At 37.4% G+C, this 27154-nt stretch overlaps 1 protein-coding gene across 10 annotated transcripts in view; it reads left to right on the forward strand.

Moving 5' to 3' along the window:
* Positions 1–27154, forward strand: part of WDPCP (WD repeat containing planar cell polarity effector) — a 509410-nt gene that overhangs the window by 147042 nt on the left and 335214 nt on the right. For 7 of the 10 annotated variants that reach the window (XR_004273015.1, XM_032291974.1, XM_032291976.1 and 4 more), the window contains 2 exons: positions 24271–24385; positions 26707–26840. Coding sequence is in view for 9 of the 10 variants with exons in the window: in XM_032291974.1 (XP_032147865.1) it covers positions 24271–24385; positions 26707–26840 (249 nt within the window). In the remaining variant the exon portion in view is untranslated. The remainder of the gene's footprint in view (positions 1–24270; positions 24386–26706; positions 26841–27154) is intronic. The other 3 variants (XM_032291978.1, XM_032291981.1, XM_032291982.1) reach the window with 1 other exon arrangement.

Consider the following 27154-nt stretch of genomic DNA (forward strand, 5'->3'; position numbering starts at 1 on the left):
GATACCAGCCAGAGCTCACCTATATGAGGTGTCTGTCAGACCCGACTGGAAGGTGTCTTCCTGTCAGGCTACAACAAGGGTCAGGGATCCACTTGAGGAGGCAATCTGTCCCTTTTCAAAGCTCAAAGGCTGTCTGAGGTTCTGCTTCTTCCTTCAGAGCTGTCAGGCAGGGATATTTAAGTCTGTTGAAGCTGTGCTCACAGCCACTCCTTCCCCTAGGTGCTCTGACCCAGGGAAATGACTGGGGCTGCTGCCTTTTTTTTTTTTTCAGAAATGCCCTGTCCAGAGAGGAAGAATCTAGAGAGGCAGTCTGGCCACAGCAGCTTTACTGAGCTGTGGTAGGCTGTGCCCAGTTTGAACTTCCCAGTGGCTTTGTTTACACTGTAAATGTAACATCACCTACTCAAGCCTCAGCTATTGTGAACACCCCTCCCTGCACCAAGCTCCAGGTCCCAGGTCAACCTCAGACTGCTGTGCTGGCCACAAGAATTTCAATGCAGTGGATCTTAGCTTGCTGGACTCTGTGGGTATGGGACCTGTCAAGCTAGACCATTTGTCTCCCTGGCTTCAGCCCCCTTTCCAGGGTAGTGACTAGGTCTGTCTTGCTGGCGTTCCAGGTGCTCCTGGGATATGGAAAAAAAAATAAAAATAAAAAATAAAAAGCTTTTTCCATTAGCTCAGGGTCTGCCCAAATGGCTGCCCAGTTTTGTTCTTGAAACCCAGAGCCCTGGTGGCGTAGGCATTGGAGGGAATCTCCTGGTCTGCTGGTTGTGAAGACTGTAGGAAAAGTGCAGTATCTCGGCCAGAGTGCACCATTCTTCCCAGTACAGTCTCTCATGCCTTCTTTTGCAAGTTAGATTTTACTTATTATGTAAGGTAAAGTTCAACTTCATTCTTTTGCATATGAATATCTAATATTCCCAGGATCATTTGTTGAAAAGATTGTTCTTTCTTTCCATGCAATAGTCTTGGCACCCTTGTGGAAGATTATTTGATTATTTATGTAAGGATTCATTCCTGGTATCTCTTTTCTGTTCCACTGATTCCTCTATTCTGGTTGCACTGGTATCTCTATTTTGAATAGAGATACCAGAATACTAGCTTTGAATTCCTCAAGGCTCAATTCTGAACCATCTGCACTCCGTTCTGAACATCTGGATTATCAGATATATATCTACAGCTTCAGTAGTTCCTCCTAGAGTGCAGACCTCTTCCCTGTGCTCCATCCCTTTCTGCATATTTGTTGAACTGGAATTCAACAAATCTGTTAAATCACAGATTTGTTTTTAGAAAATCATTTTGACTGCTGTATGGAGAGCAGACTGGTAGGGGCACACAGGGAATAGACATAGTGATTAGGAAGTAGAGAAGAAGTGAAGTGGTTCTAGCTAAAAATATGCAGAAAGGGATCAAACACAGGGAAGAAGTTTGCACTGTAGGAGGAAATTTTGAAGCTATAGATAGACATATATTGGGTAATCTAGAAGTTCAGAATGGAGAGCAGATGGTTCAGAATTCAGCCTTGAAAAGCAATGAATCTAGGAGCTGGATTTTTGAAGATCAACAAAATAGACCACTAGCCAGACTAAGAAAAAAGAAAAGAAAGAAGAATTGAGTAAATGCAATAAAAATGATAAAGGGGATATCACCGCCGATTCCAAAGAAATACAAACTAGTATCAGAGATTACCACAAAAATTGCTGTGCACATAAACCAATAAATCTAGAAAAAATGGATAAATTCCAGGACACTTACACCCTCCCAAGATAGATGAGGAAGAAATTGAATTGCTGAAGAGACCAATACAAGGTCTGAAGTTGAGGAAGCAATTAATAGCCTACCAACCAACAAAAGTCCAGGACCAGATGGGTTAACAGCTGACTTCTACCAGAGGTGCAAAGACGAGCTGGTACCATTCTTTCTGAAACTATTCCAAACAATGCAAAAGGAGGGAATCCTCCCTAACTCATTTTATGAGCCCAACATCATCCTGATATCAAAACCCAGCAGAGACACAATTAAAAGAGAAAATTTCAGGCCAGTATCCATGATGAACATTGATGCAAAAATCTTCAATTAAATACTGGCAAACTGAATCCAACAGCACATCAAAAAGCCAACCAAAAAACTTGATCCATCACGATCAAGTTAGCTTCATCCCAGTTTTGAAAGACTGGTTTGACGTGCAAATCTATAAACATAATCCATCACATAAACAGAACCAAATATAAAACCACATGATTATTTCAATAGATGCAGAGAAGGCCTTCGACAAAATTCAGCAGCCCTTTATGCTAAAAACTTACAATAAACTGAGTATCAATGGAACCTATCTCAAAATAAAAGCTATTTATGACAAACCCACAAGCAATATTATACTGAATGGGCAAAAACTGGAAGCATTCCCTTTGAAAATGGCAGTAGACAAGGGTGCCTGCTTTCACCACTCCTATTCAACATGGTATTGGAAGTTCTAGCCAGACCAATCAGGCAAGAAAAAGAAATAAAGCGTGTTCAATTAGGAAAAGAGGAAGTCAAATTGTCTTTATTTGCAGATCACGTGATTGTATATTTAGAAGACCCCATCATCTGAGTCCAAAATCTCCTTAAGATGATAAGCAACTTGAGCAAAGTCTCAGGATACAAAATCAATGTGCAAAAATCACGAGCATTCCTAGACACCAATAACAGAGCCAAATCATGAGTGAACTCCCATTCACAATTGCTACAAAGAAAATAAAATACCTAGGAATACAACTAACAAGGGACGTGAAGGACCTCTTCAAGGAGAACTACAAACTGCTGCTCAAGAAAATAAGAGAGGACATAAACAGTTGGAAAATCATTCCATGCTCATAGTTAGGAAGAATCAATATTGTGAAAATGGCCATACTACCCAAAGTAATTTATAGATTCAGTGCTGTCCCCATCAAGCTACCATTAACCTTCTTCACAGAACTGGAAAAAAACACCTTGAACTTCATATGGAATCAAAAAAGAGTCCACATAGCCAAGACATTCCTAAGCAAAAAGAACAAAGCTGGAGACATCACGCTACCTGATTTGAAACTATACCACAAGGCTACAGTAACCAGAACAGTATGGTACTGGTACCAAAACAAAGATACAGACCAATGGAACAGAACAGAGGCCTCAGAGGCAATGCCACATATCTGCAACCATCTGATCTTTGACAAGCCTGAGAAAAACAAGCAATGGGGAAAAGATCCCCTGTTTAATAAATGGTGCTTGTGAAACTGGCTAGCCATGTGCAGACAGCAGAAAGTGGACTCCTTTATTATACTTTATACAAAAATTAACTCCAGATGGATTAAAGATTTAAACATAAGACCTAACACCATAAAAACCCTAGAGGAAAACCTAGGCAATACCATTCAGGACACAGGCATAGGTAAGGACTTCAAGACTAAAACACCGAAAGCATTGGCAACAAAAGCCAAAATAGGCAAATGGGATCTAATTAAACTCCAGAGCTTCTGTACAGCAAAAGAAACAATCATTAGAGTGAACCGGCAACCAACAGAATGGGAAAAATTTTTGCAATCTACCCATCTGACAAAGGGCTAATATCCAGAACCTACAAAGAACTTAAACAAATTTACAAGAAAAAAACAACCCCATCAAAAAGTGGGCAAAGGATATGAACAGACCCTTTTCAAAAGAAGGCATTCATGCAGCCAATAAACATGTGAAAAAATAATCATCATCACTGGTCATTAGAGAAATGCATTCAGATACTATTTTGTGAAAGTTAGAATGGCAATCATTAAAAAATCTGTAGACAACAGATGCTGGAGATGATGTGGAGAAATAGGGACACTTATACACTGTTGGTGGGAGTGTAAATTAGTTCAACTGTTGTGGATGACAGTGTGGTGATTCCTCAAGGATCTAGAAATAGAAATTCCATTTGACCCAGCAATCCCATTAGTGGGTGTATATCCAAAGGATTATAAATCTTTCTATTATAAAGACATGTACACATGTATGTTCACTGTGGCACTGTTTACAATAGCAAAGACTTGGAACCAACCCAAATGCCCATCAGTGATAGACTGGTTAAGTTAAATGTGGCACATATACATCATGGAATACTATGCAGCCTTAAAAAAGGATGAGTTCATGTCCTTTTGCAGGGACATGGATGAAGCTGGAAACCATCATTCTCAGCAAACTGATGCAAGAATGGAAAACCAAACACTTCGTGTTCTCACTCATAAGTGGATGTTGAACAATGAGAACACATGGGCACAGGGAGAGGACCATCACACACTGGTGCCATTTGGGGGGTGAGGGGGTTGGGTGAGGGGGTTAGGTGAGGGATAGCAGGGGGTAGGGATATTGGAGAGGAATAACATTAGGAGAAATACCTAATGTAGGTGATGGGGAAGATGGATGCAGCAAACCACCATAGTATGTGTATTCCTCTGTTAACAATCCTGCACGATCTGTACGTGTACCCCAGAACTTACTGCACTATAAAAATAAAACAAATAAAACAAATCTGTTACTCCTCTGCTTGAAACCGTTCTACAACTTTGGAGGACAGGTAGGAAACTGGAAACTGCTTAAGTAAAACAGGGGTAGAGAAAGAAACGTGAGTAAGGGCATACAGGGATGGGAAGAAGACTTTTAATGGTACACCTTGCTATAATCTGCTGTTGTGTTCTTTTGGAGCTACATGCAGATATTATATATTCCAAAACTTGAATCAGTAATTTGAATTTTAAAAATTATAACATCAGTAGTACTTGTCCCAATCTGCCTGTATTTTAAATTTCATCGCTTACTATACTCTTTTTTAATCTCATTGCCCAAGCTACACCAGGCATATGAGGCTGTTGTTGCATGGCTGTAAAGAAAAACCGGAGACTGGATAATTTATAATGAAAAGAGGCTTAATTGGCTCACAGTTCTGCAGGCTGTACAAGATCATGTTGCTGTCATCTGTGTGGCTTCTTGTGAAGCCTCAAGAAGCCTTCATTCATAGTAAAAGGCAAAGGGTGAAGCCAGCGTTTTCACATGGTGGGAGCCAGAGCAAGAGAGAGTAGGGATGGAAGGTGCTATACACCTTAACAACTAGATTTAGTGAACACTCACTCACTATTGCCAGAATAGCACCAAACCATGAGGGATCTGTCCCCATGACCCAAATATCTCCCACCAGGCCCCACCTCCAACACCGGGGGTTACATTTCAAGGTGAGATTTGGGTAAGGACAAATATCCAAACTATATCACCAGTCTTCTGTCAATCCCTTATATTCTACATACTATCTCTTGCTACCCCGCCTTTGCACAAACTGTTCCTAACTCTGCCTAAAATGCCCTTTGCTTCCTCTTTCATGAAAGTGACACATTCTTAACCTTAGATCCCAGACTACCAGTTGTCACTTCCTCAGGGAAGCCTTTCCAGAGAAGCTTGATCCTTTATTTTGTGGTTTTAGAACATCACATACTTTTTTTTTTTTTCTGTTTATAAGAGAGTTAGTTTTTTTGTATTTTTTTTCTCTTTTACTGATATATAATGTACATAATTATGGGACATATGTGAGTGTTTACTTGCAAAGAATGTGTAATGATTAAGTGCAAGTAATTGGAGTGTATGTTACCTTGAGTAGGTATTTTTTTTATGTGTTGGTATTATTTCACGTTCTCTTCTAATTATTTTGAAATATACATAGTATCATTGCTAAGTATAATCATCCTAGTCTGCTATCAAACGTTATAACTTATTTCTTCTCTCTGACTCTATGTTTGGACCCATAACCAAACTGTCTCCCCCTACCCCCAATTCCCAGTCTTTGGTATCTATTGTTCTATTCTCTATGTCCATGAGGTCAAGCTTTTAGCTCCCATATATGAGTAAGAACACATAGTACCTGCCTTTCTGTGCCTGGCTTATTTCATTTAACATATTGACCTCCATTTTCATCCATGTTGCTGCAAAATGGATGATTTCATTGTTTTTTATGGCTGAATAATATCCCATTGGTCACATACACATTATATACTCCACTGGTTATATTCATTCATCTGTTGATGGGCACTTCTATTGATTCCGTATCTTTACTGTTATGAATAGTACTGTGATAAACACGTGATAAACATGTGAGTGCAGATATCCCTTTTTTTTTTGAGACAGGGTCTTGCTCTGTCATCAGGTTGGAGTGCAGTGGCACACTCTTGGCTTACTGCAACCTCTGCCTCCCAGGTTCAAGTGTTTCTTTCACCTCAGCCTCTTGAGTAGCTCTGATTACAGGCGCACACCACCAAGCTCGGCTAATTTTTGTCTTTTTGGTAGAGACGGGGTTTCACCATGTTGGCCAGGATGGTCTCAATCTCTTGACCTTGTGATCCACCCACCTCGGCCTCCCAAAGTGCTGGGTTTACAGGTGTGAGCCACCACACCTGTCTCAGATATCCCTTTGATAGAAATATATTTCTTTTCCTTTGGATAGATAGCCAGTATTAGGATTTCTAGACTATATGGTAAATTTTTTTTTTAGACAGTCTAGCTCTGTTGCCCAGGCTGGAGTACAGTAGTGCAATCCCATCTCACTGCAACCTCCACCTCTTGAGTTCAAGCGATTCTGTTGTCTCAGCCTCCTGAGTAGCTGGGACTGCAGGCCTGTGCCACCAGTTCTGGCTATTTTTTTGTATTTTTAGTAGAGACAGGGTTTCACCATGTTGGCTAGGCTGGTTTTGAACTCCTGACCTCTGGTGATCCATCTGTCTCAGCCTCCCAAAGTGCTGCGATTACAGGCTACCATGCCTGGCCTCCTTTTGTTTTTTGATAAATCTCCATACTATTTTCCATATTGGTTGTACTAATTTACATTCTGACCAACAGTATATAAGAGTTCTCTTTGCATTCTTGCCAGCATGTTATTCTTTGTCTCTTAAATGATAGTAGTTCTAAAGGGTGAGATGAAATCACATTGTGATTTTATTTACATTTCCCTGGTGATTAGTGATGAGCATTTTTTGTTACACCTGCTTGCTATATGTATGTCTTTTGAGAAATGTCTATTCATGTACTTTTCTCATTTACTTATTTTTTTATTTTTTACTGTTGAGATGTCTGAGTTCCTCGTATATGCTAGGTATTAGTCCCCTATTGGATGAGTAATTTGCAAATATTTTATCCCATCCAAGAGGTAGTCTCTTAACCCTGTTGATTGTTTCTTTTGCTATGCAGAAGCATTTAAATTTAATATACTCTCATTTTTCTATTTTTGTTTTTGTGCCTGTGCTTTTGAGGTCTTAGCCATAAAATCTTTGCCTAAACCAACGTCCTGAAGAGTTTCCCCAAGAACTACTACGACTTCTGGTAGTTTTACACTTTTGGGTATAAAGCTTAATCCATTTTGAGTTGACTTCTGTATATTGTGAGAAATAGGGTTCAGTTTCAGTCTTCTACATATAGAAGAATAAGTGGTTATCATTTGTTAAAGAGGGTGTTCTTTCCCCAGTGTATGTTCTCCAAGGCTCTGGAAAAGATCAGTTGGCTACAAATATTTGGATTTATCTCTGTGTCTCTAGTCTGTTCCATTAATCTATATGTCTGTTTTTATATCAGTATTATGCTGTTTTGGTTACTGTATCATTGTAATATGTTTTGAAGTCAGGTAGTGTGATGCCTCTATCTTTGTTCTTTTTGGTCAGGATTGCTTTGGCTGTTTGGGTTCTTTTTTTGGTTCCATGCAAATTTGAGGATTTTTTTTCTTTCTATCTTTGTGAAAAGTGGCATTGGTATTTTGATTGGTATTGCATTGATCCTGTAGATTTCTTTGGATAGTATGATCAGTTTAACTATATTAATTCTTTTAATCCATGAACATGGGATTTTCTTTTCATTTGGTTGTATCCTCTTAAATTTCTTTCATCAATGTTTTATAGTTTTTCTTGTAGAGATCTTTCACTAACTTGGTTAAATCTGTTCCTAAGTATTTTATTTTTTGGCAGTCATTGTAAATGAGATTGCCTTTTTGATTTCTTTCTCAGTTCATTATTGTATGCTGATTTGTATATGTATGCTGATCAGTGTACTACTGATTTTTATACATTAATTTTGTATTTTCCAACTTTACCGACTTTGCTTATCAGTTCTAAGAGTTTTCTGGTGGAGTCTTTTGGTTATTCTAGCTATAAAATCATGTCATCTGCAAAGAGGGATAGTTTGAAATTCTGTCTTCCAATTTGGATTCTTTTGATTTTTTTTTTTTTTTTTTTCTTGCCTGACTGCTCTGTCTAGGACTTAGAATACTATGTTGATTAGAAATGGTGAAAGTAGGCATGCTTGTCTTATTCCAGTTTTAGATTAAAAGCTGTCAACCTTTCCTTATTCAGTATGATGGTATGGTCTTTCTATGCCTATTTTTTTTGAGAGTTTCTATCATGAAGGAGTGTTGAATTTTATCACATGCTTTTTCTGCATCTATTGAGATGTTCATATAAGTTTTGTCTTTCATTCTGTTGATGTGATGTATCATGTTTTTTATGTGCATGTGTTGAACCATCCTTGCACCCCTAGGATACATTCTTCTTGATCATGATGTATTACCATTTGATGTGCTGTTGGATTTGGTTTGCTAGCATTTTGTTGAGGTTTTTTGCATCTATTTTTATTCAGGGATATTGGCCTGCAGTTTTATTATTTTTTTGTATCCTTGTCTGGTTTTGGTGTCATCGTAACTCTGGACTTAATATAATGAGTTAGGGAGAATTCACTTCTCTTCAATAGTTTGAAGAGGGTTAATTCTTTATACATGTGGTAGTAGAATTCTGCAGGGAATCCATCTGATTCTTGGTTTTTCTTTGTAGGGAGACTTTTTATAGTGATTCAGTCTCACTACTTGTTATTGGTATGCTCAGATTTTCTATTTCTTCCTGATTCAGTCTTGGTGGGTTGCATGCATTCAACAATTTATCTATTTCCTCTAAGTTTTCTAGTTCATTAGGATATAATTGTACCTAGTAGTCCTAATGATCTTTTGTATTTCTGTGGCATCAGTTGTAATGTCTCCTTTTTCATTTATGAGTTTGTGTATTTGGGTCTTCTCTTTTGTTCTTGGTTATTCTAGCTAGTAGTTTATCCATTTTTTTGTCTTTTTGAAGAATCAACTTTTCTTTCTTTCTGTCTTTTCTCTTTCTCCCTTCCTTCCTTTCCTTCTTTTCCTTCCCTCCCTTCCTTCTTTTCCTTCCTTCCCTTCCTTCCTTCTTTCTCTCTTTGGTATATTCCTCATTTATGTCCTGAATTCTTTTTCTCATTTATTTGTATTATTTTCCTTCCACCCCTCCTTTCCCCTCCTCTGTCTCTCTTGCTCTGTCTGTCACCCAGGCTGGAGTGCAGTGGCACAACCTCAGCTGACTGCAACCTCTGCCTCCCAGGTTCAAGTGATTCTTGTGCTTCAGCCTCCCTAGTAGTAGCTGTGATTACAGGCATGTGCCACCACGTCTGGCTACTTTTTGTATTTATAGTAGAGATGGGGTTTTGCCGTGTTGCCCAGGCTGGTCTTGAACTTTTGGCCTCAAGTGATTTGCCTGCTTCAGCCTCCCAAAGTGCTGGGATTACAAGTGAGCCACCGTGTCTGGCCTGAAGAACCAACTTTTCATTTTGTTGATCCTTTATAATTTTTTATAGTCTATTTTGTTTAGTTTTGCTCTGCTCTTTGTTTCTTATTTCTGCTAATTTGGGGTTTGATTTGTTCTTGCTTTTCTTTTCTTGTTCCTTGAGGTACATCATTAGACTATTTGAAATCTTTATTTTTTATTTATTTATTTTTTTTGATGTAGGGTTTTATTGTAAATTTCCCTCTTAGCACTGCTTTTGCTGTATCCCAAAAACACAGTAAAGGTTTCGATATATTGTGTTTCCATTTGCATTTATTTATTTATTTATTATTTTAGATGGAATCTCACTTACTCTGTTCCCCAGGCTGTAGTGCAGTGGCATGATATCACCTCACTGCAGCAACTGCCTCCTGGGTTCAAGTGATCCTCCCACCTCAGCCTCCCGATTAGCTGGGATTACAAGGATGCACCATCACACCAGGCTAAGTTTTGTATCTTTAATAGAGATAGGGTTTCACTATGTTGGTCAGGCTGATCTTGAATTTTTGAACTCAAGTGATCTGCCTGCCTTGGTCTCCCAAAATGCCAAGATTACAGGCGTGAGCCACCTTGCCTGGCCTAAATTTGCATTTATTTTGATAATTTTTTCAATTTCCATCTTAATTTCTTTATTGGTCCCATGGTTGTTAAGAAGCATGTTGTTTAATTTCCATGTATTTGTTTACTTTTTAAAGTTTCTCTTGGTAATGATTCCTAGTTTTATTTCACTGTCTGAGAAGATATGTGATATGATTTCCCTTTATAAAATTTTGAGACTTTTTTTGTGGCCTAACATATGGCTAATCCTGGAGATTGTTCCATGTACTGATGAGAAGAATGTGTATTCTGCAGGTTTTAGACAAAAAGTTCTGTAAATGTCTGTTAGGTTCATTTGGTCTAAAGTCTGGTTTAAGGCCAATGTTTGTTTGTTGGTCTTCTGTCTAGATGATCTGGCTAATGCTGAGAGTGGAGTGTTCAGGTCTCCTACTATTATTGAGTTGGAATCTATCTCTTTCTTTAGATTTCATAATATTTGCTTTATGGTGCACTAGTGTTGGTTGAATATATATTTAGGATTGTTATATCCTCTTGCTGGATTGATCCCTTTGTCATTATATAATGACCTTCTTTTTCTTCTCTTTTCTTTTTTTTTACTGTTCTTGAATTAATGTTTTATCTGATATAAATTTAACTATTCCTGGTGTGTTTTGTTTTCCATTCGCATGGAATATCTTTTTTCATCCCTCTACTTTAAGTATGTATATAGCTTTACAAGTAATAGTGCATTTTTTATAGGCAGAATATTGTTGGATCCTCTTTTTTAAAAATTGATTCAAATGGTATTTATCTTTTTAAGTGGAGAATCTAATCTGTTTACATTCAGGTTTATTGCTGATATGTGAGGTTTTGTTCCTGTCATATTGTTAATTGTCTTCTGGTTGCTTTTCTCATTTATATCCTGAATTCTTTTTCTATGTTCTTTGTTCCTTTGTTTTTTCCTTATTGAGTGTCTTTGTGACTTGCTGCTTTTCTGTGGTGGTACCATTTGTATCTTTTCTCTTTCTCATTTGTGCATTTCTGTTACCAATCAATTTTGTATTTTCGTGTGCTTTGATGATGGGAATTATAATTCTTTCACTTCCAGGTTAGGACTCCCCTCACCCTTTCTTGTAAGGCAGGTTTAGTAGTAATGAATGCCGTCAGCATTTGCTTATCTGGGAATATATTTCTTTCTCATTTATGAAGGATAATTTTGTTGGATGTAGTATCTTTGGGTGGTGATGTTTTTATTTCAGCAATTTGACTGTATTTTTTCATTCTCTTCTGGCCTGTCAGGTTTCTGCTGAGAAATTTACTGTTAGTTTGTTAGGCGCTACTTTATGAATAAATTATTTTCTGTTGCTATTTTTAGAATTTTCTCTTTGTTACTGACTTTTAGACAGTTTGCCTATAATGTGCTGTGGAGAAGACTTTTTGCATTAAATCTGATTGGGATCACTGGATCTCCAGTGTCTGGAAGTCTAAATCTTTTGCTAGACTTGGGAAGTTTTCATCTATTATTTTAAGTAAGTTTTTGAACTTTTTCATTATCTCCAAACCCTCAGGAATACCATTTGTAAGGTTTATTGCCGATGTAAAATGAGGAAACTGAGGCAAGTATGAGAAAATGAGAAGCTAATTTATTCAGCTCCCAGGCGAGGTTCTGTGGTCCAGGAAGGGGCCAAAGAAGTCGCGCCCGGCTGTTTAGGTCATGGGGTTTTATGGGAAGGGAAGGCGATTGACTGGCTATTGGGGAAACAAAGCAAAGGCAATTTTATTGGCTGTCAGGAAAGAGGAAGTGCCTGAAACTAGTTGTTATTGGTAGGCGGGTGGGACTTTGGGTAAGTGGGTCTTGATTGGCTGTTGGGGAAACAAAGTGAAGGCAATTCTATTGGCTATAAAGAGGCAGGAAATGCCTGGAGCTAGTGGTTATGGGTAGGTGGGCGGGACCTTGGGCCTTGATTGACTGTTGGGGAAACAAAGTGAAGGCAATCTTATTGGCTATTAAGAAGCAGGAAATGCCTGGAGCTAGTGGTTATGGGTAGGCGTGCGGGACCTTGGGGAAGCGGGCCTTCTGGGGGCATACAGAGCAGACTGCTACCGGGCAGGGTCTGATGGGGCTTCTTTTAAAAAATTTTCCTGCAGGGTTTATCAACAGCGGGCTGGGGGTTGAATGCATAATTTAGTGCTGAATGTGGGCTTGGGTCTGGTATGAGGAGGTGGGTGCAGGAAAGCTGTGCGGCAAGGCCAGATAATGAGCTTGGGTGATGACGCAGTTATCAGGCGCGGAGAGAGATAGATGTGTCCGTTTAACCCTCTGTGAGGCAGCCAGCCTTACACCATTAACTCCTATATTTGGTTGCTTTATGGTATCCGGTATATCATAGAGACTTTGCTCACTCTTTTTTTATTCCTTTTTCTTTATTTTTGTCTGACTGGAGTGTTTTAAAAGTCCTGTCTTCAAGTTCTGAGATTGTCTCTTCTGCTTGGTCTAGTTCATTACTGATGCTTTTGAGTGTATTTTGTATTTCATAGAAGGAATTCTTCAGTTTCAGAATTTCTCTTTGGTTCTTTTTTGTGATATTTCTTTCTTTGGTAAATTTCTCATTTATATCCTGAATTCTTTTTCTGATTTATTTGTATAATTTTTCATAATTCTCTTGTATCTCACTAAGCTTCTTTGTTATCATATAGTATCATACTTTTGAAATCTTTTTCTGCAATTTCTTGAATTCTTTTTAATTGGAATCTGGTGCTGGGGAATTAGCTATTTCTTGGAGGTTTTATATTTTCTTGCTTTTTCATAGTTCCTGTGCTCTTAACACTGATATCTGCACATCTGGTGTAATAGTTGTTTCTTTCAGTTTTTTTTGCATTTGTTTTTGTAGGGGATGACTTTTTCCTGAAAATACATGTTGGTTGGGTGGTGTCTTTTGGCTTTGATTCTGAGTGTGTTCAGTAGTGTAATCTCTGTATGATTTCTTCATCTGTAAACAGCATCAGTAGTATTTGTGATTTCCTCAGTGGTTTAGGGTGTGGTTATTTGTGGAGGCTACATTGAAGTTTTCCTGGGGATGGGGTGCCAGTTGGGCCAGACTTCAGGGCCCACTAGTGGTAGTGGTCGGCTGAATGTGCCTGATCTTGGGCCCTGGGGCTATGTGCAGTGGCACTGGTGTTAGCAGTACCAGGCAGGCCAGTTATTGGACCTTCAGGTGGCTTGTTTAAATGTTAGTCATGGCAGTGGTGGGCTAGGTGTAAGAATGGGTTCATGAGTTCCCTAGGCGGCTGGCATTGTGTGGGTGATGCCAGTAGCAGTACTAGAATGACTCTTTCTGTCCTGATTGGTGCACACTGGTGTTGGCTGTGGCTGCAGTGAAGGATTGCCATCCACAGACCTAGACAGGCAGCAGTACCACAGTGCTGCTCAGCATTGGGGGAAGGACCCTGCCTGTTACATGTTAGCCCAGGAATGGAGGCTGTGCCACTGGTGGGACCTCAGTCACCACTGCAGCCCAAGACAGACAGCCCTCCAGCTCACTTGCCCTGGCCTCCAGGGTAGCAGCAGTGGCTATACCTACAGTGGTGTGTGGAAAGGAAGAAGGAGTCCTGGTTTCTATGTGTGAGCCCAACCCCAGGGGTTACTCTCCTGGTGGGAGAATATCTCACTCTCTGCTTGTGAGACTGAGCATAGAGTTTGTGCTACAGCTTCAGGCAGGGTCACTTCTCAAAGTCCTAGACAGGGAGCTCTCTGGCTCTGGAAAGCCTACACTTTGCTTTCCTTTGTCACAGGGGCTGTCTTTTTGGTGCACTGCACCATTGTTTCCCCAAGGATTAGTACTCTCTGTAGGCTAAAGTACTGGAGACCCCATAGTACCTTTGGGACCAACCAGTACTGTATTGCTGTAGTCTTCTCTGTGGACACTGGGATGTCAGTGGAAGCTCTTAGGATGTGGAGACATAGGGGCTGTGGTTTTTAGGGCAGGATGCAGTCCTGTGACAGCTATGCTGTCACAGTGGTACCCAGCTGCGACCACTTAAGTCTCAGGGGTAGGGTACATGACCCAGTACAAGTTTTATCTCTGGCGTAGTGCCCTCTTAGGGTCTCCAACATCCATGCTAGTGTTGGGGTTTGTGTGGTTAGAGGAGGTCTCTCATGGTTCATATTGCAGCAGTCTGTGTTGAGGATATGGACCGCTGAATTTCTGTGACTTACTCTTTCCTGGTAATACCAAGGCCCTCGGGCCTCCCAATCAATCTTGGATGAGGTGGCCACTTGTTTTCTTTTTCTTATGTACCCCAGGTATTTCCCCTTACTTTTCTGTCGGACTCTAGTGTTCTCTCCTAGATGTTCTGTTCAAGGTATGATCACCTATTCATAATTTTGGTTCTTCTTTTCTAGAAAGGGTGGGTGTCTGATGTCTCAGCCATATTGAACTGCATTTCACTATGTACTTCTTGACACTCATTGCAATTCCAGTTGGACATTTATTGTGTGACCATCTAATCACTAACTACCTCACTGACTTGACTGAAAGTTTCAGGAGGGAGGTTATCAAATATTTGGGAGGAGAAGTTATAAAACTTCCTGCAAATATTTTGTGATAGATTTTTTTTCACTTTTATTCAAGTTTTTTTCAATGATAAATAATAATTGCATATATTTATGGCACACAATGTGATGTTTTGCTATATGTATACGTATTGGAATGATCAAATCAAAGTAGATAACATGTCTGTCATCTCACATATCATTTTTTTCTGGTGAGAACATTTAAAATCTAATCTTATAGCAGTTTTGAAATATATAACACATTATTATTAACTTTAGCCACTATGTTGTACAGTAGATCTCTAAAATGTATTTCTCCTTTCTAACTAAAACTTTGTACCTTTTGACCAATATTGCCCCATTTCCCCTCTGCCAAGCCTAGTAACTACCATCATACTCTCTACTGATATGAGTTTGACTCTCTTAGATTCCATAGATAAGTGAGATCATGCAGTATTCGTCTTTCTGTACCTAGCTTATTTCCCTTAGCATAATGTCTCACAGGTTTATCCATGTTGTCACAAATGACAGAATTTCTTTTTAAGGCTGAATAAGTATTCTTGAGTATATATACCACATTTTCTTTCTGTGATCGTTTTTATTATCAAAGATTTGGGAATTTTGTATTTCTAACTACAGAAAATGTAGTAGTAACAATTTAACAATACTCGCCCTAAGAAATTTCTGCTATGCTTAAACCCACCATAATACTCTATGCTGATAAATTAGGAAGCATATCTCATTGCATATTAAGGGTGTGTGTGTATGTGTGTGTGTGTGTTGTATATGTATATTTAAATTAACTCAGGAAGCATGGTTGCCAGTCTTTGAGAGGAGCCTATGATATGAAAAGTTGCCAAGCTTACTTTCTTCAAACATCTTCAATGATTATTATTTCATGGACTATGCTTTGAGAAATGGTCTTTTTCATTTATTCTACTGTAGTATGGATTATGGAGGAGAACTGGAAGTTGTAAAGGGCAGCTGTTGAGTATGGTCCTAGTAAAAGAGAATGGACAGGATGTATATTAAAGTGGTAGATCTGAGATAAATGGAACAAAGAGAATGAGCAGTATTTAATGGTGAATTTGAAGTTTGTTAGGTAAAGGTGAGAGCTTAAAAATGGTAATCTCATACCAAATGAAGTGAGAGGAGATTTAGTGGAGATCTTTATTCCCTTTTTTAATGTTTTTAAATTTAAAGTAATAAAATGATTTCTGGCAATCATAAAATGGCATAGTATACAAATAGATATACAGTAAAAAATAAAAGCTCCCCTATCCCAGACTCATTTCCTTCTCCAGTAGTAACTGTGTTTAGCAATTTGGCTTATATCTTTCTTCAAACACTCATTTGTGTGTGTATATGTATATACACATTAAAAAAAACAAATGGAATCACTGTATTTTTCTGTAACTTTCTTTACATAACAATATATGACACACCTGTCAGTGATCTACATCTATCTCCTTATTTTTACTAGGTACATAGTAATCCATAATTTAGATGTACCATACTTTACAACTATTAGTGGCAATATTTTTAGTAAATATGGAAATTGGACATAGATGACTAATTAAGGCAATGTAATAACAAAATTGTCTTAAAATTTTTTAGTAAATTAAATAGCAGAGACAAGGGACTTATTTCAGTTTCCTATTTGATTCTTTTAGTGAGGAACAACTCTTAGTGCATTTTCAGTATCCTGACTTTTGAGAAACACATTTTTAGCATCTCTTCAGAACCATAAAATAAGAAATATATTTGTGGCTAGATATGTTAAGCATTTCTTACTTTTGAAAATTTTCATAGAAAAATACTGAATAACACACAAAAGGTTTAAGAAATCATCCCTAATATCAATTTTTAAAAATTCTATATAGCAAGAAATTAGTTTGTGCCCTCTGGGTCCCAATTTTATCTCTGTGAGATGCCTGCTATCAACAGCTTTGGTTTTATTTTTTTTCTAATATTTTCTTGTGTTTCTACAATTTCTGTATGCGTATATATACCTAGACTGCTTGTTTTTTTCCTAGTAATATGTATAGGTCTGTAACTTCTAAAAATGCCCCCACCCCAGCTACCACCTTCAACAATGTATCATACAGTTGGGAAAAAATTTTCTGATTAAACTTATCAATCTGTTATGTTATCTTCATTTATTTTCTTGTACTAACAGCATCCACCATAGCCAAATTGAGAAGTGACTGATTTATTAACTGGAATGGCAATTTATTAACTTACTATGTAAGATATATTTGGCATCATAGACATTGCTCATTTCCTTGGGGTATTACCACCTTATGGATGAGCTACTCAAGAGACTGACACTTAGATAAGAAGGCTGATTTGTGAGCAGAGAATGAGAACAAAAGCAAGGAGACGTTCTAACAAGATATTTCTTTCTAGCTGAAGTAGCTCAATTACTTGCCATGGGGCACTTTGTATCTTGAAAAGTAGCATTAGTCATTATAGTGATAGCCCTGAACATGCTTAGAGACACAGAGGGTGGGTTTCCTGTGGACTCCTGATCTGGACTATGCACTGCCCACCAGTCCATTTGAGATATCTGACCTGTCTGTCACTCATGAGAGAGGATAGCTTATCACATTACCCTTTCTTTATGTGAGAAAAGAGTTGATTAAAATTTGAGAAGGTTCCAAATCTGCCTGATGGAGACATGGAAAACATGTTTGCTTCCACAGCAACTCATTTACAAGCATTCTTTTAAAGCGAGGCTTTGTGGAGGTGGCTAATATATAAAGGTGGTGACAACCATGGTGTCTCTAGATGTTGCCAGATGTCGTGTCTCCTGGTGGCCAAAGTCATCCCCATTTGAGAACCAGGGAGCAGCGGTTTAGAGCAGTGGTCCCCTGGCAGCACCAGGGACTGGTTTCATGGAAAACAATTTTTCCACAGACCTCAGATCATCAGGCATTAGATTCTCAGAAGGAGCACACAACCTAGATCCCTCATGTGCATAGTTCCCAATAGCATTTGACTCTTTTGAGAATGTAATGCTGCAGCTGATCTGACAGGAGGTGGAGCTCAGTGCTTGCCCACCCACCACTTACCTCCTGCTGTGTGGCCTGGTTCCTAACAGGCCACAAATGGATACTGGTCAGCAGCCTGGGCATTGGGGACCACTGATTTAGAGGGAGACTTGTTTGAGTGAAGAGCTGGAGAGAGGAAAATCACATGAGATTTTGCATGGAAGTCAACTGAGAAGTGAGAGTTAAGCATATTAGTTCCTCAACAGTGGAGAAAGAGTATGTAGGATTTGTCATTAGTAGACCTGTCTTGGTCTCTACTTTCCCACTCATTATGAGACCTTTGATTAATTGCTTTACCCTTCTGATTGGGAATTAGTATGAGGATGAAATTAACCTTATTACTATTGTTTTCAAAACTTACATACTTATTTTGTATCAGTTACACTGGCATTTTACATGCATTATGGTGCATATAAAAGTCTTCTATAATTATAAAATATTATACAAAAAAAGTATTATCTGATTTGCCTTTCTCTTCTCACCACTGCTTTTAACTCTTTAGATCTTTAAAACTACTGACAAATATAAAATCTATCTTCGAACCTCATTTTATTTTGTGAATTTGACATAAGTACTTTCTGGGAATGATCACTTTTATGCAAATATAGTTAGCTGGATTTTAAAGTTACATTAGGGATTAAAATATGGCATCATTTGTTTTATAATGAGAATAAGTGAGAAAATGAGATTTATTAAATTGTAATAGACTTTGCAGGCAGATTTCTAGGTACATATGTATTCCATATATTGAATGACACCATACAAATTTTTGGGAAATCCCATTGTGGTACCCCAGTGAGAAACCTCATTTTTCTATCCAGAAAAATGCCTGTTTATTTCTTGTCCTTTTGTTTTTTCTCCTTAAGTAAATTTCCTATAGTAAATCAACTAATTATTTTTTATCTTTAACCATATTCACTTTTGTCTCCTGACATGTATGTAGGAGGCACTCACTTTTTTTTTTTTTTTAATCTACTGAACAAAACTCAGATGTTATTTATGTTTTGTTTCAGTTAATGGTGTCTGATGTCATCTGATATAATTTTCTCATTCTCCTCAGAGTATCATTTCACTTCCAATTTAATCCTCAATCTAACTACCATAGACTTTAGGGTTAAGAGAAGCCAATTTGAAGAGCCATCTGGATATTGCAAAAATCAGTTCTGAGTTTCTTAAAGAGAAAACTTACCTTTATAGTATGAGCTTATTTAAGAAAATGAGAAGGAGAAAACGAGAAAAGCAACATAGACATGGTCAGAGTAGGAATAATAAGGAAGGTACTTATTTCTGGAGGGGTGTCAGAAGAAAGAAGAGTTTTGGTTCCTATTTGCCTCAATTATCTCTTGCACAATGTTTAAACAACATTTAAATTGGGAAAGTGTTGGGAGATCCCACTGGCCTTCTCATTGGTTCGTCCTGAAGGTCTTTTCAGTTTAGATCTGCTTCAGGCATGCCTCTCTTTACCACCTTGCCTGCTCTTTTTTTTATTTTCTGAGCTACCAGAAGCCTCCCTCCAACCCCTTGCAATGGAATAGGACACTATCTTGGTGCTCTTTTTCCTTTTTGTTCTACCAAATCTTACACAGACCCTTTCCATTTTGGAGGTCTTAAGGACTGACCACTTTGGGGAAATGAGAATAGCACTTTTCTGTCTGGGCTGGAATATTCTTTCCTTGACTATATTTTTCCAACTCTAGTTATCTCCTTCACAATATCCAGGAATATCTTTGGCACCGGTATTTGACAACTTTATGCTTCCCCATAGGCTGTTTTATAGAAATGCATTAATTAGCTTATTAATTGATTTATACCTTCTTATTCCATAATCTGGTGTCAGGGGTGTCTCTAGTCCATAGGTCATTTGGAGGTATGAAATGGTGGACATACCTGGTCTTCCAAGTATCTAAACTTAGTAGGTTCAATAAGAGGGCTAAACTGATCTTTTGGGTTAGGATGTCCCAGATCCCAGACCTTAGATTGATTTCTGTCTTTCCACTCATTTTTTAAAGGAGAGCATGTCCAGTACCACAACTTTAAATATTACCTTTGTATTGTTGGTGACTACTAAATAAACATCTGTAGTCCCTCATGAAGTTCAGACTCATTTCTGATTACATACTGGATCTCTCCCCTGGTATGTCCATAAATACTTTAACTTGTCAAAATTAAACTCTTGATTCTTCATAACCTAAATTTGCTTTTCCTCTAGCATTCCCAGTCAAAGTAAACTGTTACTCATGCCAAAAATCTTTGAGTCTTTCTCTCATATACCACATTCAATTTTTCAGCAAGCGCTAGTACAGTAGATACTTTTTAAAATATATCTCAACTCTGCCCACTTATCATTTCCTCATTCTAGTCCAAGCCATCATTTTCTCTCACCTCGATCAATGCAATAGGCTGGTGATGGTCTCCTTGCTTCACTCTTGCCCTGACCCCCCACTTTATTTATTTTTATTTTTTTATATTTTGTGACGGAGTTTTCCTCTTGTTGCCCAGGCTGGAGTGCAATGGCGTGATCTTGGCTCACTGTAACCTCCACCTCCTGGGTTCAAGTGATTCTCCTGCCTCAGTCTCCCTAGTAGCTGGGATTATAGGTGGATGCCATGATGCCCAGCTAATTTTTGTGTTTTTAGTAGAGACGAGGTTTCACCATGTTGGTCAAGGCTGGTTTTGAATTCTTGAGCTCAGGTGATCCGCTTGCCTCGGTCCCCCAAAGTGCTGGGATTACAGGCGTGAGCCACCACATCTGGCCGACCCCCCACTTAAAAATAAATTATATTATAGTTCTGTGCTGCTTAAAACTCAATGACTTCTCTTCAACAAGAGCTAACCTAACCTGGCCCTTGACTGCTTCTCTGATTTCAAACTCTATGAATATCCCTTTCGATCACTCCCCTCCCGCCACACTGGCCTAATTTTCTTCAATCAGCCTAGGCACATTCCCACCTCAGAGTTTTTACATTTGCTCTTCTCTCTACCTTGAGCTCCTTTTCTTCAGATATTTATGTGGCTTGTTCCTTTACTTCATTTGGGCCTATATTCAAATGTTATTTCCTCAGAGAGGCTTATTTCTTTATTAGCCATCTTGCTTAAAGTAGCACCCTCCTAAATTTGCTCTATAGTTCTTATTGCTGTTGCACATTATATTAAAACTATTTGTTTTATTATCTGCGTCCACACTTGAATGCAGGCTCCATGAGGGCAGGGAGGGCAAGGGTATTGTCTGTTTTGTTCTCTGCTTTCTCAGCACCTGGAACAGTGCCTGGCTTATATGATATTCTAAATATATATACATGACGAATGAGTGAATTTATGAAAAAGTGGATGTACCTATTCTTTGAAAAAGATTCTGGAGGAATGCGTAACCTCACTTGGCAGGATCCATAGTCTCCAAATCAATGCTCCTGCCTCCATGCATAGATTAGTTATCTAACCAGTGTATGCATGCTTTTGGCTCCATAACCCTCACCCCTCTGAGTCTTTTCCGGTAGCTATTACCTTGTTTACCTACTCTCACAGGCCACACTGTCCTTCTTCATCCCATAAAAGTGGGGTTTAAAAAGAATTTTATAACAAATGCTCATACATAGGAAAAGCAGTTTTTGTTTAGATATATGGGTTATTTCATGACAGCAGTGGTGAGAACAGAAAACAAGGTAAAAGAAATGAGAGACTTGGAAACATTAAACTCTAGAGTTCTGAAGGAACTTGCAAATATTTTGGAGACAGTATCCTTGGGAAATCACAGCAAATGGGAAAGGCAACAAAAGATTACATTTTTTACTAGTTATATCTCACCTGAGTGTTCCATGTCTAACATTGAGCCCATTCTGGGTTACAAGGTTTTTAAAAAGACAAATGTGTTCAGAGTTGGTTAACAATGTAGTGAGGATATTCATTATTAGATATAGGATTCAAAGGGATGAGTATCATGGAACCAAAAGCATGCATACATTGGTTAGATAACTGATCTATGCATGGAGGCAGGAGCAGTGATTTGGATACTATGGACAGTATCATACAAGTAATGGTTGAATCAATTAGGGCATTATTCTAAATGTTTTTTGTAAAAAGTTATTTAGTCCTCATCCTATGAAGTAGATACTATCATGTTTATTTTCAGATGAGGAAATGAAGGTACAGAGAGGTTTAATTACACTCTAAGTGTTACACAGCTAGTAACAGGTATGGCCAATACCGATTTTATTCTGATTTCAGAATATGTGCCCTTAACCACTGTGTTATTTTCTTTGAATATTTGAGGTGGGTGTTATTGAAGAATTGAGGTACTGTGGAAGTTGTAGGGAGTCAGTTGCATCCTTAGCCCCAGTCTCAAGAGTCACCACCTCCTTCTCAGTTCTCTGAGTCTACCCAGTATGTACTTCTATAATAGGTATAGTAAACTGGTAACAGCACTTTATTACAGTTATTTGCTTTGATCTCGACCTCTTTTTATTAACCTGTATTTAACCTACTTTAAGAATTATATTTGATTTCTTTTTGAACCCTTTAATTTAGTGCTTGGTATATAATCAACATTCAGTTTTTGGTGAATTAAAAAATTAAGGAAGAATCTTTAAATTGATTACAACTGACCCATGGTAGAATAGCTTTTCTGTGAAACAGTGAGCTCCTGATCACTGGCACTATTCAAGCATGGGCTAGATGCTTGAAGGGATGCTGCAGAAGGAACATCCACGTCATGTGGAAATGGAAAATTAGACTGAGTTTTTTTATAACTCTGAATTATCTGATGTACCATCGAGTTAGTTATGATTCTTTCTCCAAACATTTGTTGAGCACCTACTGTATTCTTGGAACTACAAAGATAAATGTGGCCAAGCAAATATCCATAAGGAGCTGATAGTCAGTGGGTAGTTAGGAGAAGAAGTGCTTAAGAGTATAGGTGTAAAGCTTTAGTAGAGAAAAATAAATAGAAAACGATAGATTTTAGAGATGTTTTGAATAAAGGAGGAAGGGGAGAAGTACATAGGAAAGATGTCCCTAAAATTGCCTGATAAGGGAGAATTTGGGGAGTGAAGACCACATGCTGTGTTGCTATGGGGGTATTCTTCAAAAAGGAAATATCACTATTTGCCATTAAGGTGTGTGGTAGGGCTGGATGTAATTCAGTGGAGATTAATTCGTGAAATATTTTAAATTTGGAGACTCCTGCTAGTCTCCAAACACATAAAGATGATTAAGTACCTCGCACTCTCTGCCCCTTTAGAGGCATTAATATAAAATAGAATGATCTGTTAAGTCAAGTAAAGGTAAACATTCTGGTGACTAAGACAAGAGTTCTAACAGTAAATGCAAAGCAACTCTTCAGTTTCTTTCCTGAATAATGTGCCTGGAATCTGTTAGGCAGTAAGGAATGGTGGTCTGTCTTTATATTACCCTGGTCCCTCATGCTGCTTATCTTTAACACATGTCCAAATATGTCTCAACACAGAATCATCCTCTCTAGCTGGGACATGATGCCTAGGTGGGTGGGGGATTCTCCTGTTTTGTTTAAAATCAAAAGTTGTCTTTGAATTTGGCTAGCATGTTGATGATTAGTTTACTGACAATTGGTTTTTTTCTTCTTATACCATATGTTATTCCATGATTCATCAGCTTTGAGTCTGTTGCCTTGAAGGTGAAACAATTTCTTCCAATGTTGATATTTCATAATCTCATAGATAACAAGCATACGCATATGCATAGTCCTTTCAGAAGTTTTAAACATTTGGAGATGAATGAATTATGCTGCCACAAATGGAAAGGAGCAGTATAAAATTATAATGGTGATATCCAGTCATCTTTTGTGGAGTGATTTTGTGAACACTGATATTGATAAAGCCTAGATGCTTTACTGTATTCTTCTATCTCTCCTTGTGAAATTGTTTCTGATATGTATTATTTGTTTATGATTTAAAAATTTAACATTTTACTTAACTGCCTTGATTTACATGTATTTTAATATTTTAGACTGATAAGATCTTTATTTTTAGAAGTAGTGTTTAACTTCCAAATAAATGCATGACATTAGCTATTTATATTGTAATAGTGGCATCTCTTATATATTTAATGTGCAGCAATGACTATTCAAACCTCAAGAAATGTTTTAGTTTATGATATAGTAGTAATCTTTCAGAATATCTCAATAGAATACAGTACATTTTCTGAATCCAAAACAAAGCAGTTATTTCTGCATAGGTGCTTTCTAAGTATTTAGGAGATTAGACTTCTGATAAACACAGACTAAATTAGGTTTCTGCATGTAGCTTTAATCAATGCACTTATTGCATTGCATCCTTTAACCACCTGTCTCTTTTTACTCATAATGTCAGTAATTGTTTTTCAGTGAAGAAAATTCTCTATCCTGTTATAGTATAGATGCATGTGTAAAATATCTGTATAAGTTGTACATTTGGAGAGAGGTTTTTTAAAGATTCCCAATCACAGCATGTCTTCTTCCCTCTCTTCCCTCCTTACCTGGTTTTAGCTCCTCTTTTGTTCAGGTGTGCTGGTGTCCCTAAGCCTTTCTGGGCCACAGCTGGAGAAAGTGGTGATTGACAGAAGCCTGGTGGGGAAACTCATCTCGGACACCATCAGTGATGGTAATTACCCCCATGTGCAAATCAATTGCCTACATTAACAGTGGGGCAGGAGAAATAGTGTGTCAACAGGTAGACTAATTATTACCACTGGGGAATTGCAAACACAACAAGTAATTGCTTGTAATAGCATACTTAAACCCCCCTGGGACCAATACAAGTTTTGACTAATATTTAATATCAATGTTTTTTTCTTCTTGTCAAGTGTTAAGCTTACATTCTGAGTTTTCACTTTTTCTTTAGAAGAAGTGAACATTTTTTCAAAATAGGGTTTTGTTTTCATTATTTCAAAATTCGTTCTTTATAATTGGTACTTCAAATATATATTTCATTTCCAAAGGAATTTTGAATAACTAACACAAATATATCAACCCAGTAACCAGTAAACAATTGGTGTTTTGGCTCTCATAGGAAGATTCTTTGTTACTAAAGTCTTAGGAATACTAACTTTTGAGAGACTTTGGGCGTATTTTCTAAATAGCAAATATCAATGCCAAATATACTGGATAATCAGATCCTATTAAGTGACATCATAATCAGTCACTGATTTGTATAATTGGTACAAAGCACATAAGAAAAAGATGTTAAGCCAGTTATTGAATAGGAAGGATACTGACATTTATTGAGCCAAAAGGCTCTATGTTCGGTTCCTAATGTACCTATTTCATTTAATACAATAAAACAATTGTATAAGGAAATGGAAGCTGAGCTACTAAGGAACGTGTCCAGAGTCATATAGCTAGAAAGTGATTTTGCTGAGATTTGAATACAGGTTCTGGCTGCAAAGTACATTTTCTTTTCACCATACTGTGCTGACTCCTGAATTTTTAAAGATTATATTCTTTTACTCAAGGTAAAAAGGTTGAGAAACATTGTATTATTATGAAAGATTGAAATGGTCAGTATCTTAAATTTAGTAATCAAAGGAAGTGTGTCCTAGTGGAAAGGACAGAGGTTAGAATAAAGAAATCTTCTGTCTGCTGTGTGGTCTTACTAGCTATCTCTGAACAAATCAGACACAATCACATCATCTTGAAGAAAAGAACTCTGCAGGATGGCTATAATTAGCAACATTAGTGATAGTAATAAGCTGGGGGTAGGATTGTAAGCATGCCATTTCCCCTTCCTTACAGGAGTAAGGTGCTGAGGAAGCTTCCCTTTGGAAGAGGTTTCATTTTCATATGTCTAATAATTGACCCCGTGGTTGATACTACAAATAGAATACTGGCTGTGATGATTTTGTTAAATTGATACTCCTCAATGAGAATTAAAAGGAGACTTCCAATACAATTCGTGTCTCTGAATTATCCTTTTTCACGTATTTCTTTTATTTATACCCCAAATAATACATTCTCATGGGAATATGGTAACAGTGTGATTTCTTGGCAGTTCTCCAGATTCTCTAGTAATTGTGTAGATCTGCTGTTGGTCGCTATTTGCATGGTTGGGGTGTGAAAGTAAAGGAAAATGTATAAAACATTTAATAGTTTCTTTATGCTAGGAACAGTGTAAAACATTCCTCAGATTCCTGTAATATGATTTTATCAATAACTTTGTATAACATTAATGGCTCTTTATATAATCCATGAATATTAGTTACCTACCTACCTGTGTGCTTTAATGACAAAGCTGTAGAAATATTGTTGTTAATTTTCATGATTAAATATTGAGTATGATTAAATATTGGGTACATAAATATGTACATACTGGATATAATATGCTTTATTTCCTCCAGCTTGTATACCCCTAAAAGAAGATTCATTGATAAAATGTTTTTAAATAAAGAGACTGGTGGAGAACACTGATCAGTATCCCCTAATAAATCCACTTTATCTTCATATTATTTCTATCCTATACTATGTTTTATTCCATGTTAAATTTATTTTTTATAAGAATAAATGTTTCTACTAAATAAAACTAAATCTTCCCACACCACTGCCACCTCATGGATAAGTAATTAGGATTAAAATCTTAGCACAAATAAAATAGAATGTTTTCATCGCTACATTCAGGTGTGAAATCGTTTTTTAAAATACCTTTATAGCCCTGATTCTAAATACATCTCATTCAGTGGTTGTCTCCAAACATCAGTGTATATTGAAATAGTCACAGAAAAAAAGAATCATACATGATTAGATTGATAATTGTTGTTTATTCCTAATATCTTTAATATTTTTATAAAATGCTATAATGCTATTCAGGAGACTTTAGTGATTTCAATTAATATGTAGTATGTATGTTTGAAAATAGCTTTTTGTAATATTTCCGTGTTAAACTACTCATTATTTTATTCTAACTTGATATTATCTAATTATGTTTTTTAGCTCTTCTCACAGACAGTTTTATCATCTTATCATTTCTGTCACGAAACAAGCTCTGTTTTATTCAGTTTACCAAGAAGATGGATTCTTCTGATGTAAACAAAAGACTGGAAAAACTCTCAGCCTTGGATTATAAGGTAAAGATTTTGATTTATATAGTCCTTTTATTAATTATTAAGGTATATATGAGTATCAATATAAGTTGGTGTTCTGCTCATTATTCTTGAACATTGCTGGATTTCAGAAAAACTGGAAATGTTACAGGATTCAGCTTAATTAATTGCTAACAGTGGCCATCCTAAGTTTTCTTTTTTACCCTTGCTATGGGGGTGTGTCTAACAAAGGCATGTTTGGAACAATTTAAATAGTATTAATAGATGTCAAAGACAGATAGGAGAGGCAAGTTACACTTTTGAAAATGGTTTTCTTGCTAGTGGTAGTATATATACCA

Source organism: Sapajus apella, unplaced genomic scaffold (assembly GCF_009761245.1).
Source record: "Sapajus apella isolate SASKATOON/1434 unplaced genomic scaffold, GSC_monkey_1.0 scaffold26, whole genome shotgun sequence".
Taxonomy (NCBI): Eukaryota; Metazoa; Chordata; class Mammalia; order Primates; family Cebidae; genus Sapajus; species Sapajus apella.